The following is a 13,625-nucleotide window of genomic DNA, read 5'->3' as shown; positions in this document are numbered from 1 at the left end:
TTCATAAGCACACTTACACGTAACTGCTTTTACAATAATTCCGTATGCTAAAAGTTCTGAAAAAAGTCAATATATAAATTTGAATATGGGCTTTGACGTTGTGTACGGAGTGCTTCTTCCCATAAATACCTCAATTATTAAAATCAATTCTTTATACACTGAGAAATATGGATATTTGTAGTCCAAAAATAAATCCGTTTTCTCTTTGAAGCGCACGTACTAAGAACTGGTTTCTTAAGACTGGTGTACTAATTATGAGTTATGACGCAAGAAGTTTGATGATTATCATCGCACTCAAATTATGTATCTCTTCATTTAGGACTGTCGCAGTTTCAATAACAGAATCTACACTTTCCTAGAAGTGAATTGTACGAGTTTTTGTGATGGGAAAAGAATAAGAATAACACAGACACTCTTCTCATAATTTATCAGAGTCTACAAACTTCTTCATCTACTAAAAACTTATTCTGTCATCATTTTATATATATTTTCACTAATGAATAGAAAAATGTTCTAGTTTCCTTAGGTGTTAAAAAAAATTATCGGTCATCTGAAAGGGGTGATCTGCAGTTCATTACATCATCTACTTATTAGTGACTTCAAACGGCTTCATCTCATAAAAACTAATTCTGTCTATAAATTTATATATTTTCTTCACTAATGAATATAAAAATATTTAAGCTTCCTTAAGGTTAAAAAAAATCTATTAATTAGAATGGTCGTTTTTGTACCAAACCGTCGAAGCCAATTCGGAGGTCATTTTAAGTTAGTAAATATAGCTATATATTGCGACTTTTTCTTAAATTTTTGCAATTACAGTTTAAACACTCTAGAACGTTATTAGGGTAAATTTTTTGTAATGTCTTTAAGAAAAATTTATGCTTTAAAAGATGTATATATTCATGGTGTTTCATGCATCAAAAAACTTCTTATCGATCAGCTGTTAGAGCAACTTAATATGTGTGGAACAAAAAAAGATTTAAAGCACTCCCTCTTTTGTAACATACCTACAAATAATACTTACATCAATTCAGATGACGTATTCTCTCCTCTAAAATGAAAGAATAATAATAAGAGCTTGAGATAAAAAAACAACAACTGATGATCACTTTAGTCTTAAGAGCGCTCACTAATAAAAACAAACAAAATTCATTTTAATGTAGCAGTGCTTATATTTTAATTATTAAGTATGATAGTCATTAGAGAGCAATAACAAAAAAGTAAGCGTATTTCACTATACGACTATATAATTATTTTTATATCTAAAATGGTACATCAGGGAGCACTATATACTGTGCACCCTGTATAACGTCCTATCCTATAAGCACAAGCCTGCAATATGTCATTGATACAACTATATTATTAATTCTTAGATCCAAATAGGCTTATAATTTACACCATGGAAAGCTATACCTATACAGTGCACCCGGTGACTTAATGTCACACATTCATACAGACAGAAAAACAAACTTTGCTTTATTAATATAGATATTATCATTCAGAGAGTTGAATTATGCACCAAGATAACGCTATTTTTACAAACTAATATAATTAAAACAACATTTCTTTCCTATTGTAATGTAAATCTTATGGGAGTGTCTTTTTATACTCAGAAAAAAGGCTAGTTGCAAATATTCTTGGTCTTAGCTTCTAATATTATATTTACTCAGAGCTGTAGTACTCAACTCTGGGCTATGACTTGAATGTGACTCGGACTGGAAGCATGATGACTCTGACTTGACTTCGATTTTGAAAAGGATGACCTCGAATACAGCTCTGGCAAATATTCCGAGTGGTATGTGTATGTTATCCCACTGTAGAAATGTTGTTACCCAGATCAGCGAATTTCCAAATTTGATATTTGCTTCTACATTCATTTTCATCTGTATGTCAGTATTATTTTTTTATATTCGATTCATCGCTAGTGTAAAACGTTCTTCTGTTGTTTTCAAATCATACATTTCTTTTGATGTCCACCGCTAGACTCACCTACCTACCTACCTATAAACCGTAAAAATAGCATAGTCATTCCTGACATCTCTATTATGACTATAATGAAAAAATGAATAATTTTTTTTTGACAATCTGTATGTTATCAGATAAAGAATTTAAACAACTCTACCTATCTATGCACCTCAGTGTACCTAAGTGACTCGCACACTCTGGATGATTGAAAGAAAAAGATGAGTCAACTGATTTCATTGAACAAGTTGAAACTTCAAAATACTTATCTTTTAAAGCATTCACACGGTTTTCCTTTTCTGTTATAGCCTTTGATTGACTCTTTGAATGAATTGATTGGAATGTTGATACTCAGAGAACTAAAAAATGGGGAAAAAATCAAACAAAAGAGAATATAAAAGGTTTACAGTAATCATTACAAAAATAAGTTGATTCGAGTTTTGATTATTATTGTTGCCATTGCTTTAAAATTTTGAGATTTGTGTTTTCTATCGAATCGTTAATAAATAACTATAAATCATAGATCTTTTTAATTACAGATACTCGTATAAATATCCACAGTAGACTGTCCCAATTTTTGGGTTGACATCTCCCCCCCTCCCTGCACAAAAACCTTTGCTCCTGGGGACAATCAAAAAACTACCTTTGACAAAGTTTGAAGCCTCTGAGGCCATTTTATTTTGGACAAAATTGAGTTTTTGATTCAAAATTGGCCATTTTTAGGCGTGCACTCTTTTTGGAAATTTTTGACTTGGTCATCACAAATTTGGATAATTTTTGGTGAGGGTGTTTGTCTGATCAAAAGAATAAAACTATTAAATTTCAAACTTATACAAGCTCAAGGGTCCATTTTGGCGTCCCTTAAAGTTTAGCCTTTTTCAAAGGATACTCGAAATTCAGTGGGACGTAACTCCACTCATACTCAACCGATTTCAAATATGTTTATTATAAATACACAAAAGAGCAAGCACTTTAATTTGTATTGTTTGTCCCAAATATGAGTACTTGTACAGTGCCGGCCTGAACTATTCCATGCCCCTATGTTAAATGGATTGCAAATCTCTATCTGGGTGAGGATAAGAATAGCAACAGAGAGTAAGGCCGGTGTTAGCAGTTTTTTAATGGTATTTTCTTTGAAAATAAATTTATCATTTATTTTAGAACATATATATTTTTTCTCTCAATCAGGCATGCTGCCTAATGGAAGTAGAAGGCAGATAGGTTGCAGTGGCTAAAGGTCCTCCCTAATATTATGTTACTGAATAATTGAAATTCGGTTCAGTTGCTGAACTACTCAAGAATATACTCAAATCAACAAATAAATAATTAATTATGGACTTGAAATAAGCTCGAAATAAATCTGAGGACTCTTACTTAAGTTGCAATATTTAAATATAAAAAACTGAAATTATAGCTATCACTTGAGTCACAATTTGCAATATGTGTTCACATTGCTGATTCTTCTGCTTCTTCTGTCCTTATTGATAGTTTCTGAATATTCATGTGCAGAATTCGATTTAGCTCTTGTAAAGGCACTGTGAACAATTCCGACAAATTATTAAATAATAATTTCGTAGCTGGGCAGAATTGACAAAGTATTGATTTTTTTTTTTGGTTCTGTGTGGAAAGTTCCAAGCAGGGCCAATTGTTGAGTGAGCAGGGGCATGAGACAAAGATATGTGTGTTAAAACCTTTTCTTTTTATCTTTTTTAAGTTTGGTTAATTAGAAAGATTATAATTTTTTTATCAAATAAAGTGCAGGGTTCTATTTTTTTCACATTTTTGTTTTAAAATATTTTACAATATAAGTAAAATGTTTCTTACTATTATCAAATGACACTATTTAAAAAAAAAAATTACATTTCTTTCTAATTTTAAAAGAATCTTTACTTAAAAAGAGGTGAATCCTGTTTCTATTTTTAAGGTCTTTAATAATAATTTCTTCATTGTATATGTATGTTTTTTTAAATAAAACTGCTGTACCCCTCGCCCCTATACCTCTTCCCCATTATTGGGTACAATAAAAAGTGATGAATATCGGTTGCATTTTATAGCTTGCCTGTTTTTTGGAGTTGACAAACAGAAAAATAAATATTCATTCCTTAAGCTGTTGACATTATATATAATAACCCCTACCTTTCATTTACGAACAGTACGTTTCCCCGTGTCGTACTACTTTCTAGTTATAAATTTAGCTGTCTTGTTTTCATGACAAATAACCATTAAAAAAACTTGAGTGTGTATGAGTTATACTCATACAAAGGAAAATGAAGTTACAAGGGTATGAATTATTTATGAATGCCTAACTTCATACACTTAGACAGATAGAGTTAAATGAAGGAAAAAAAAACTACAAAAGGGCATAACAAAATTATTACTTTCTATTGTTTGACTACCTTAAACATATGTACATATTTAATTATTTAAAGTTTTTCAAATATGTAGTATTAAAAACAATAGACAAGACCCCTTAATTTCTAAATACAATATTTAAATATAAGTAGAGTTGTAGAAAAAATGCTTTGTTGGTATGCTTAAAAATGAAACTGAAAATCATGATAATTTGAAACATGTTTATGAGAAGAACGGCTTAGCTGTCATGGAATTTTATTAGACTAACTTCAAACAGCCAAAATATGAAAAAACTAAAGACATAAAGAATGGGAACCTGAAACTTGCATTAGCATGATTAAATTAAGAAAAACGTGACCAAAATAAAAAAAAATCCATTAAAAAGAAACTCCAACAGGAATCAAAATGTATCCAAATATGAGATATTTGTTATATATTGATGTATTTCATACTTGTAGATAGATATTGTTATTACGTGTACTGATATACCAATTGGTCCATTAAAAATTAAAATCTGAAGGATTTGAATTTTAACAAGATATAATTTATTAATTAACAATAGAATTTCAACATAATTAAATCTATAAATAGATGTGGGTCTGAGCTCTCTAAATAATTAATGTAGCACGCCTTTAGTTTCCAGATAGTCCTCTGTATTGGAGTCATAATGCTGGCTCACAATAACTTTGATAGCCTGTGTGTTTGGATGAAGGGCATTGAAGGCCTTCCTCTCAACATGCAAAATTGTCAACAGAACTTAAAACACTAATTCAAAAGAGTTTTACAACAGAAGAGATGCATTTCTTTGATAGCTGTTGTCAAACGTGGCCTCTTCATCATCACAAAGCTCTTTCACACAATTTTTCGATAGCTCTCTGGCAGTCTAGTGTGGACTCCTTATATCTCTTGCATGGAACTTCATTGACTTGAGGGGATTGCCCTGGGTTTTTTTTCTTTAACTCTCCCGGATCCAGTTTGGCCTTTCTGACAGAGACCTTCTTCTTCTACAACGTTTAGAACTTTCTCACTGCGTAGACGGTGGTCCTGGAGACCCTTAACTCCTTGGAAGTGAGGCGAATTGAAATTGGTCGATCCAATTCAAGTGCCATTGTCTCGACTTGTCCGTACGCTAGAGAGCTCATTTTCTTTTGTAACTAGTTGTTTATGCTTTAATATATGAGAATATGAATCAATTTCAATTACTCAACCTTAAGTAACTATTCAATTAGTAAGTGCTTAGAGTTCAATGGACCACACTGTTATTCTTATAAGACTCAGTGTAAAAGTAAGAAGTAATGATGAAGTGTACAGATTCATATCGACCACGATGGACTGCGATAGGTGAAATGAGTTTTACACTTCAAGATTAATTGTTATTCCTAACAAAATATTAATACCTATGTTTTTGGAACCATCAAAAATGTGCCAACATGTCATTAGTTTTGGAAAATAAAATATAAACCTCCTATTAACCCGTTTTTATCATGATTACTGTATCACACAATCTTTCATACGAAAAGAAATAGACAAAATGGTTAAAAATCAGTATATGTTTGTTAGGCAAATCTTTGCAAAAACTATGGAATAATTATTTCAAACTGTGTATAATTTTTTACAGCACTTTAACAAAAGCGAATTCTAATTCAACCAATCAATGTTCACATCGCTCGTATAGAGGGTAAAGGAGCGAAAACATCCCCAGCTGACAATACAATACTCTAACGTCGTGATAAATGTAACATATGTTATACTTATATCATTCATTGACAAAATATAAATGGTTTTTATCATGTGATCATGTTTTTTAGGATATATTTATCCTTACCTATTGTCACTATGCCTAAAGGTTCTAAGTAATGTCCCCATTTGATCCTCATCAAGATTTAACAATACATCCACTACAACAAGTCGTTGAGAAGTAAGAAAACCATAACTAATCATGATTGGTTTTTCTTGGAATCAAATCTTATGTATAGTAAGAGACATAACAAGATTCAAGGTCAAAAATAATATAAAAAAGATGTCAAGGATTTGCTACAATTTCCGTTGGCTCAAATGCTCTTTTCATTTTTTTTTATTTTTTCTATGGATAAAAATTCTTTAATTATATTATCTTTTTTTTTTCTATGAAAAAGATAAAATATAGATGATGGATTATTGAGAGCAAATAAAGGGGAGAAAAAGAAGTATTTTGAAGAGGAAACTAAGCTACATTTATGTATATACTATCTATTAATGAAATTCTATCTCTCTTTTCCCCCATTTCAATATTAGCTATATTCAATATTCATGCTATTATATTATTCAACCTCATCTAATATTAGAAAGAGGCTAAGAATTGAATGAAAAAAGTACAGAGTTTGAGATTGAGCGGAAAAATAAACTATTATAACATTGCCTCTGTTCTAACAAAACACTTATAACATCAATGAAGTGGCAAGAACCTTTGGAGGGGAATGCAAGACTTGAGTACATGACGAACTTATTGATTAAATGAAATCTGGATTTAATGGGAGAGATTTTTGATGAAAAATGCTTTTTTACGTTCAGTGAAGAATTGGAAAGAACATAAATTTCGACAAAATAGATTTAAAGATGAGAACATTTGGCCCGAGATATAGTTGCTTTTTTTAATTACGTGAAAGGAACGATGAACAACACAATTAGATAATTACTGATTGGAGAACACTATAAAAACACTTCTTAAGGTTGATTGAAAAAAGAAGAAAAAAAAATCGAATGACTACAATTAGAATTCAAGTCAATAGATGTGTTGAGGCTCCTCTCTGACTTTTCCTTATAATGATTAAAAATCTGAAATTATAACAAGCACTCTGCCTTTGGTAGTACTCAGGCAAGTCTATCGAAGAAAAGATTTGCTTCTTTGGTGGGGAAAATATAGGAACATCTAAACTACTTTGTATTTGAGTATAAAAATATGAATAAAATATGGGACCAGTTAACCCGCGAATTTTTTCAAAATTCGACTTGATTTTAACACCAAAAGATTTTTGTTCTATTTATATTGGCCTTTGGGACGAAAACATAAATTTTACTTTAATCAAACTTATTTGATATAAATTAGGAAGTACGAAACCCCCTCTCTCTTTCTGCTTGTTAAGTATATGAATATGATTGAAGTTTCTATAAATATATTTTGAGATAAAGTTGTACTGTTGTATACCAGAAAAAACAAAATGTTTTGTATAAAAGTCGTTCTAATGTTTTTCTTTTTAATTTCTTGGATTTTTACTACCAATGTGAGGATTGTAGCTACAACTGTGAACACAAAAAAATTGTTATACTGTGGATATTATTTTATACAATACACGAAAACCTCATTATAGGATATAATTTTATTCCCAAAATTCGCATAAAGTATTAAATATTTCACATTAAAATTTTAATGTTTTACTATAAGAATAACAAACTATTTCTTTTAGTTGTTAATACTTTTTTTAAATGATGATTCTTTTGTCGATGTCTTATAGTATTACAAGTAATTTTAGTATTTGGATTGATATTTACAGGTGGGGCCACAAGATTATATATATAGTACTTGGTTTTTTGAAAAATTAAAAATTTTTCAACCCAAAAAATAATTCAAGTATTTAACAAAAATCATTTATTTGGGTGTGAGAGGGGGGGGGGGTACCTCTCCAGACCCTCTCTGTGTGTCCCCCTGATTTATGATTACTAAATGGATAGAAGAGTTAAAAAACTAATACAAAATTGAATTGACGTAATTATTATAGTCATGTAATTAAACAAGTGTTGCTTTTCTTTAATTCTTTTACCACGTTGTCAACAGGATATTCACTAATGGATGTTTAAAATATAGGGAGCAATTTTCACTAATTAATAAAGTTTTTGCATTTAGGGTAGTTTTAGCTTGACTAGGGTCTACTACAAAGTTAAATGTGCACGATATTAAATGTCTTAAATCTTGAAAAAATGAGACTGTTTGTATAGTGACTTTGGTTGGATAAGTCACCATTGTATTGAAAACTTTACATCTAAACTGTTCTCACGACAACGCCTTATCAAATTATTCTACCTTAAAAGCAAACTTACAAAAATATTTTTTCAGATGAAACCAAATCCGGGCTCTTCTAGGATGCAGGTTTTTTTTACCGTTCATACTTTGGTCCTTTTTCGTTTTGTGTCAACTCTCTTTATTTTATTGCCCTCCACGACCTTCTTCAGATATAAATAAAAAATCCCTTATAAGAGATTAACGCCTTCCTGGCAATAGGTTTCTCTTTGTGAGATACTTTTTTCTCCAAGCTCAAACTTTTACTTCAAAAATTACTTTATGGATGGTTTCTTGATAAATGCCAATGATTATGATTTATGTATAAGTGTGGAATACTATATGAAAAAAAATAATATGATAATGAACGATTGTACTTTTGTCAGGTAATGGCAACATGAAAAGGATTTATTAATTTACAGACTCTTGGGATTTTTTTTCTCCAAAGAAATCACTACTTTTATTTTTCAAACGAACATCTTGCTTACATTGCTAAAACGCGATCAATTGATTTTTAGAGTACTTTAAACTCTTAATATTTTTTATTTGAATAAATTTGTCTCTTACGAATCAATCTTTTCAATCATACAACTTCATAGCCAACAAGGGTTAAAACAAGATTAAGGAGCATAGTTGTAACATAGGTATATGACCTTGGAAGAGCACGAGCCTTTTTGTAGTTGAAACATGAACAGTGTTTATTTTCCAAAGCTGTTTGTAATATTCTTCCATTTTTAAAGAGTGAAGATATAATTAAGTATAAAGGTAATTACTAGTGTGTAATAGACAAAGAGGTACACTGAGGTGTTGTAAAGGAGGTATAAGTTGTTGGACTCGGAGTAGAATTGAGGATTGCCATAATTGCTAGATACAGATTGAAATCGGTGTCTATTTTCTTCATTTCATAGCCACGTGCAGCTAATCTATTGTAACGCCATGATAGCTAAGCTGCTCTCCTTTCATACATTCGTCTAATTGTCAAGGTTACCAGGTTTATTTTTTTAACAAACTGGCAAATGTAAAAGAATCAATTTGTTACATAATTTCCCTTACCTATAATTCTCTATAATCATATGCAACAATTTACAAGATGAAAACATTAACTCAAGAACGCAAAAAGTTCCGAAAATGAAGATTCACAATACCTCTCCTTATGTCGTATTCAGTAGTAGTTTCAGTGGGGCTTCCATCACTATCAAGAGTCCCATTTTGGTGTCTATTTGATATGTCTATGACACATACTAAAAACCTTTGCCCTCCATGACCCTTCATCCACCACTGGTGGTATTGTAAATCCACTTTAGTGTTTGTACCCAAAGCGCAGAAATAATTAAATTATACACTAATGATCATGGCTTATATCATTTATTGAAGAAAAAAAAATCAGTTTAAAAGAAGTAAAGATGAGCGGTAACTTTTTGAATTTCTTATATCTGCTCTAATAGGTTGAAGAAAAAAAAAACATATTTAGAGTTAAATATCATTTTTTGAATCTAAAAAAATGTCTATCATTGAACAATTAAATCGCCATCTCTTTAAAGATTTGTATATTTCTTAATATTCTTCAAGATAAAAGAAACCGATTAAGTACATTTAATAGCCATTTATATATTTAATCCCTTTTCTTAATAGTTGAAATGGAGAATTGTTAACGAACTGAAAATTAAGTTACCTACTATAGAGCAAGCTCCCTTTGATCATGAAATATATTCTACAAAATTTTTTTATTCAGTATCAAAATATGAAAGACCCAAGATACTTTTATGAAAATTTTATTTTATTTATTTTAGTGTTTTTTTAAATTTATTTTTTATTTAATTGGCGCTATTTTAATTAATTTTATCTCAAGAAACAAGAAAATCCCCTTCTGTCTTTTAGATTTACAGGAATCAACATTATAAATAGTATTTTTTCAATCCTTATTTTATTGGTCTGGTCTAGTCTTTGGACTGGTCCTATTGGTCTTTTGGACCAGGTGCTTAGGATTGTCAGTACTATAACTGATTAAACAAAGAAAAAATAAAGTGGAGTGCCTTCATCAAGGATCGAACTTTATAAGATTTTAGGACTGAATTGGGTCTGACTGATCTGAACGGGACGTCAGTCTTCAGTCCGAAATAAGAAATGACACAACACTAATTATATACAGGTTGAAGATTTTAAATAAGAAACAAGTTATGACATGAATAACTTGGCAAGCCTGAGATCTATGTTTACAAAGGTGTATTTATCAGATTAAGCTAACAATATTGTACAAGAAACAATACAAAATATTTGAGATGTCTTCCACATACGAACGCTGTGCGACCATTATTGTTTGGCTCTGAGCCAGGTGCACGACCAAGGACGCAAATGACAAAAATCCTTGGAGATGCATATTTTTTAAATAGATCTGTTTTTTTAAATTATACATTGAATATTTTTCTATAATATAAGCTTTTATATTTCTTATCACTATGTGTTATGAGTAAGTTATAAATGTCTAAAGAAGAGTGTTGCTTTTCATCATTTTTCAGCCTAAAAGGATGAAATATATCGAGTTCAGAATAAGATACAGAATAAATAAAAACACACTTTAATTATAAAAAAACACTTTTAACTAAGTTTTATTAATCCTACTTTTAATTTGGGGAGTGTTGTAAGGGTAAAAAACGATAGTAATCCTGACTAACTATAATCCCAGATATTTCAAAAAATCAGATGACTGAAAGAAAAGATGTGATCAGGTTTAGATTCTGCTCTAAAAGATACATTCCTTTTTTGGCTTTAATTCATTTGTACAAAATGAGTGTTCCTCTACATATGTAATCAATCTTGTCAAATGATAGTTATTAATTTATAACGGAGAAGTGATTGGCACTTATTCCATTCAAAAAAACGTCATGTTTGTTTGTAATTTAATTTATTTAAAGTACAATGACGGGAAAGATGATATGTATTGTGTTCATATAATATTCAATTATAAATTTAATTAGGTAAAAAAAAAATATTTTTCCCACAAAATGACACTAATTAATTTACCTATATGACTTATATAGCATATAAACAATACCTATTTATCAAACTACCATTTTTAATTAAATTTAAAAAAAAATGCAATTGCATAAATGAAATGCCAAATGGTTCTTTGGCAAAATTTGTCCGTTCGGTAAATTTTTATTCACTAAATAAGTTTTTCACCGATATTTCGATCACGAGGGTTTTCTTATAACTACAGTTGGATTGTTTGTAATGAAAAGAACAACCTTTAAAAACAAAGAAAGGATAAACGGTTGTTGCGTGCACTCTTTCTTTTTTGTTATTCATTATTTAATAAGTAGTTGTGGTGTTAAATTCTCCCTGAAGCATATGTTAATATAAAACTGTAAGTGAAGGCTGAAGTGAGCCCACTAGAAGTGGGATAAAAGAACTGATAAATTACTACAATGAGATAAAATATGTTTATAAGGCCATTTGTTAACCATTTTTAATATTTTCATAGAAATAACACCCATTTGTTAAACTCAATTGTATATTGTTTACCTATACATAAAAAGACGTATGTGATGGGCTCAATATTGAAATTAAATAATTTCATAAAAACTGTAATTGATGAACTTCACAGACCTGATTATTTTATATAGATATATCTGTTTACTATTTATATCAAATAAATACTTTTTCTTCCATAAAAGTAGGACAAATAGTCAACAAATGGCCTTTTGAACTAATGTTGCATTTTAAATGTAAAAAGTCCATCTCTTAATAGCAGTAATTCATTTTCTCTCTCCATTGTCATATAAGGGGCCGTTGATATTAACAAGGGTCTTAATTAAGTAATAGCATATGTCTCATGTCTCGCTCTCCCCTTCTCCTTACACACTTTTTTTTTCGTACAAAAGTGTCACCTCTACTTATAACCTACGTTTGATAATTGTGTTATTTTTTCTAGTTTGTCACTTTTCTTTCTCTTGACACCTATTATAATATATGTATATGATCTTTTTCCAGATAAAGATTTTACCTTGGTTGTGATTCAAGATCCACGTAAGGAATAAATGAAGAAAAATATAAAACCATGAATAAATGATGGATATGGATGTGCACAAAAACAATAACAAAGTAATCAAATTAGAAAATATTGTATGTACATCATATACTGAGAAAAATAAAAGTTATACTACCTGTTTATAATCATAATTTTATTACCTTTAATTATATTTTTTGTAGTATACTCTTGTAAAAAAAACCCAGCATTTTCCCCTGAAATTCTACCTACGTCAAAGAAATAGGGAAATAGTCATGTTTCTTTGATAGCAAAACTATAGAATAAGGTGTGGAGGGACATTCTGCAGGGAAAATTTTCACCACCTGTAATTTTGTAGCATACATTTTTGCCTTTGGTAAAATTTGGCTGCATGACATATTCTCCGGGTTTTTATATTATATATGTTTGAAAGTTACTTTTATCTTTACTAGAGGTGTATAAAATATGTACTATTTAATTTTGCTTGCAACCGAGTTAATCAACAAGCGTGGATATTTAATTAACTTGTCGAAACGGAGTCCTTATATTAGTATAGAGTACTTATAATACCAAGTCCAAATCAAGTTCGAGTTTATGAAAAAAAAAAAAAATGACTATATTCCAGATCCTGAACCCAAAATTTCCTATTACCGTTATCCTCTACTAATAACAAAATTAATTTTACAACTATAAAAATTCCTTACATTTTATTAACAAAAACAAAAAACAATGGCAATGAAAATTCTGACCCCTGATTAATATAATTCAATTTATTGGTTTGCTAGTCATAAATATTCATTCATATTTTTGAGATGTACAATTGTAGAGCATAAAGACATTGTTCTCAAGATTCCTCTTCCCTGCGGTACCTCTCTAATAAATGAACAATATATCAAGATATTTTTTGTCAGCTGTCAATTATTTCATCAAACGCAAAATATACTTTTTTAATTTATTATTTTTGATATTATATAAGTGAAGTAATAGGTGTAAAACTCTATTAATCGAGTCTGGACTGAAGTAATTTTTAATTAACGCAGACATTACTTGGACTCGTTCCCATTATGACTCAGAAATAGCATGAATTCAGAACGATATTATGTCAGAATTGCTGTCATTTGCCTTTTGGGCTCCGAGTTATTTTTGAGTAGTTCTCATTTTAAAAGAGATGTTTTGCTAGAAATTTACACTCAACGAGATTCCAGCATGTTTCACAAACTTATTGTGTTGAAGGTCAACTTTGCCAATCAAAAGAGCTTAGCAGTTCATGAA

At 30.1% G+C, this 13,625-nt stretch overlaps 1 protein-coding gene across 1 annotated transcript in view; it reads left to right on the top strand.

The window, feature by feature from the left end:
• The window catches only part of LOC139905821 (dynein light chain roadblock-type 2-like), a 73,226-nt gene extending 60,841 nt beyond the window's left edge, over nt 1-12,385 (top strand). The window contains exon 6 of the mRNA XM_071889568.1: nt 12,338-12,385. Coding sequence (XP_071745669.1) covers nt 12,338-12,384 — 47 coding nt within the window. The 3' untranslated portion in view covers nt 12,385. The remainder of the gene's footprint in view (nt 1-12,337) is intronic.
• The last annotated feature ends 1,240 nt before the right edge of the window (nt 12,386-13,625 follow it).

Source organism: Lepeophtheirus salmonis, chromosome 6 (assembly GCF_016086655.4).
Source record: "Lepeophtheirus salmonis chromosome 6, UVic_Lsal_1.4, whole genome shotgun sequence".
NCBI lineage: Eukaryota > Metazoa > Arthropoda > Copepoda > Siphonostomatoida > Caligidae > Lepeophtheirus > Lepeophtheirus salmonis.
Note: the sequence above shows the minus strand (reverse complement) of the source record. Positions and strands in the feature narration are given on the sequence as shown.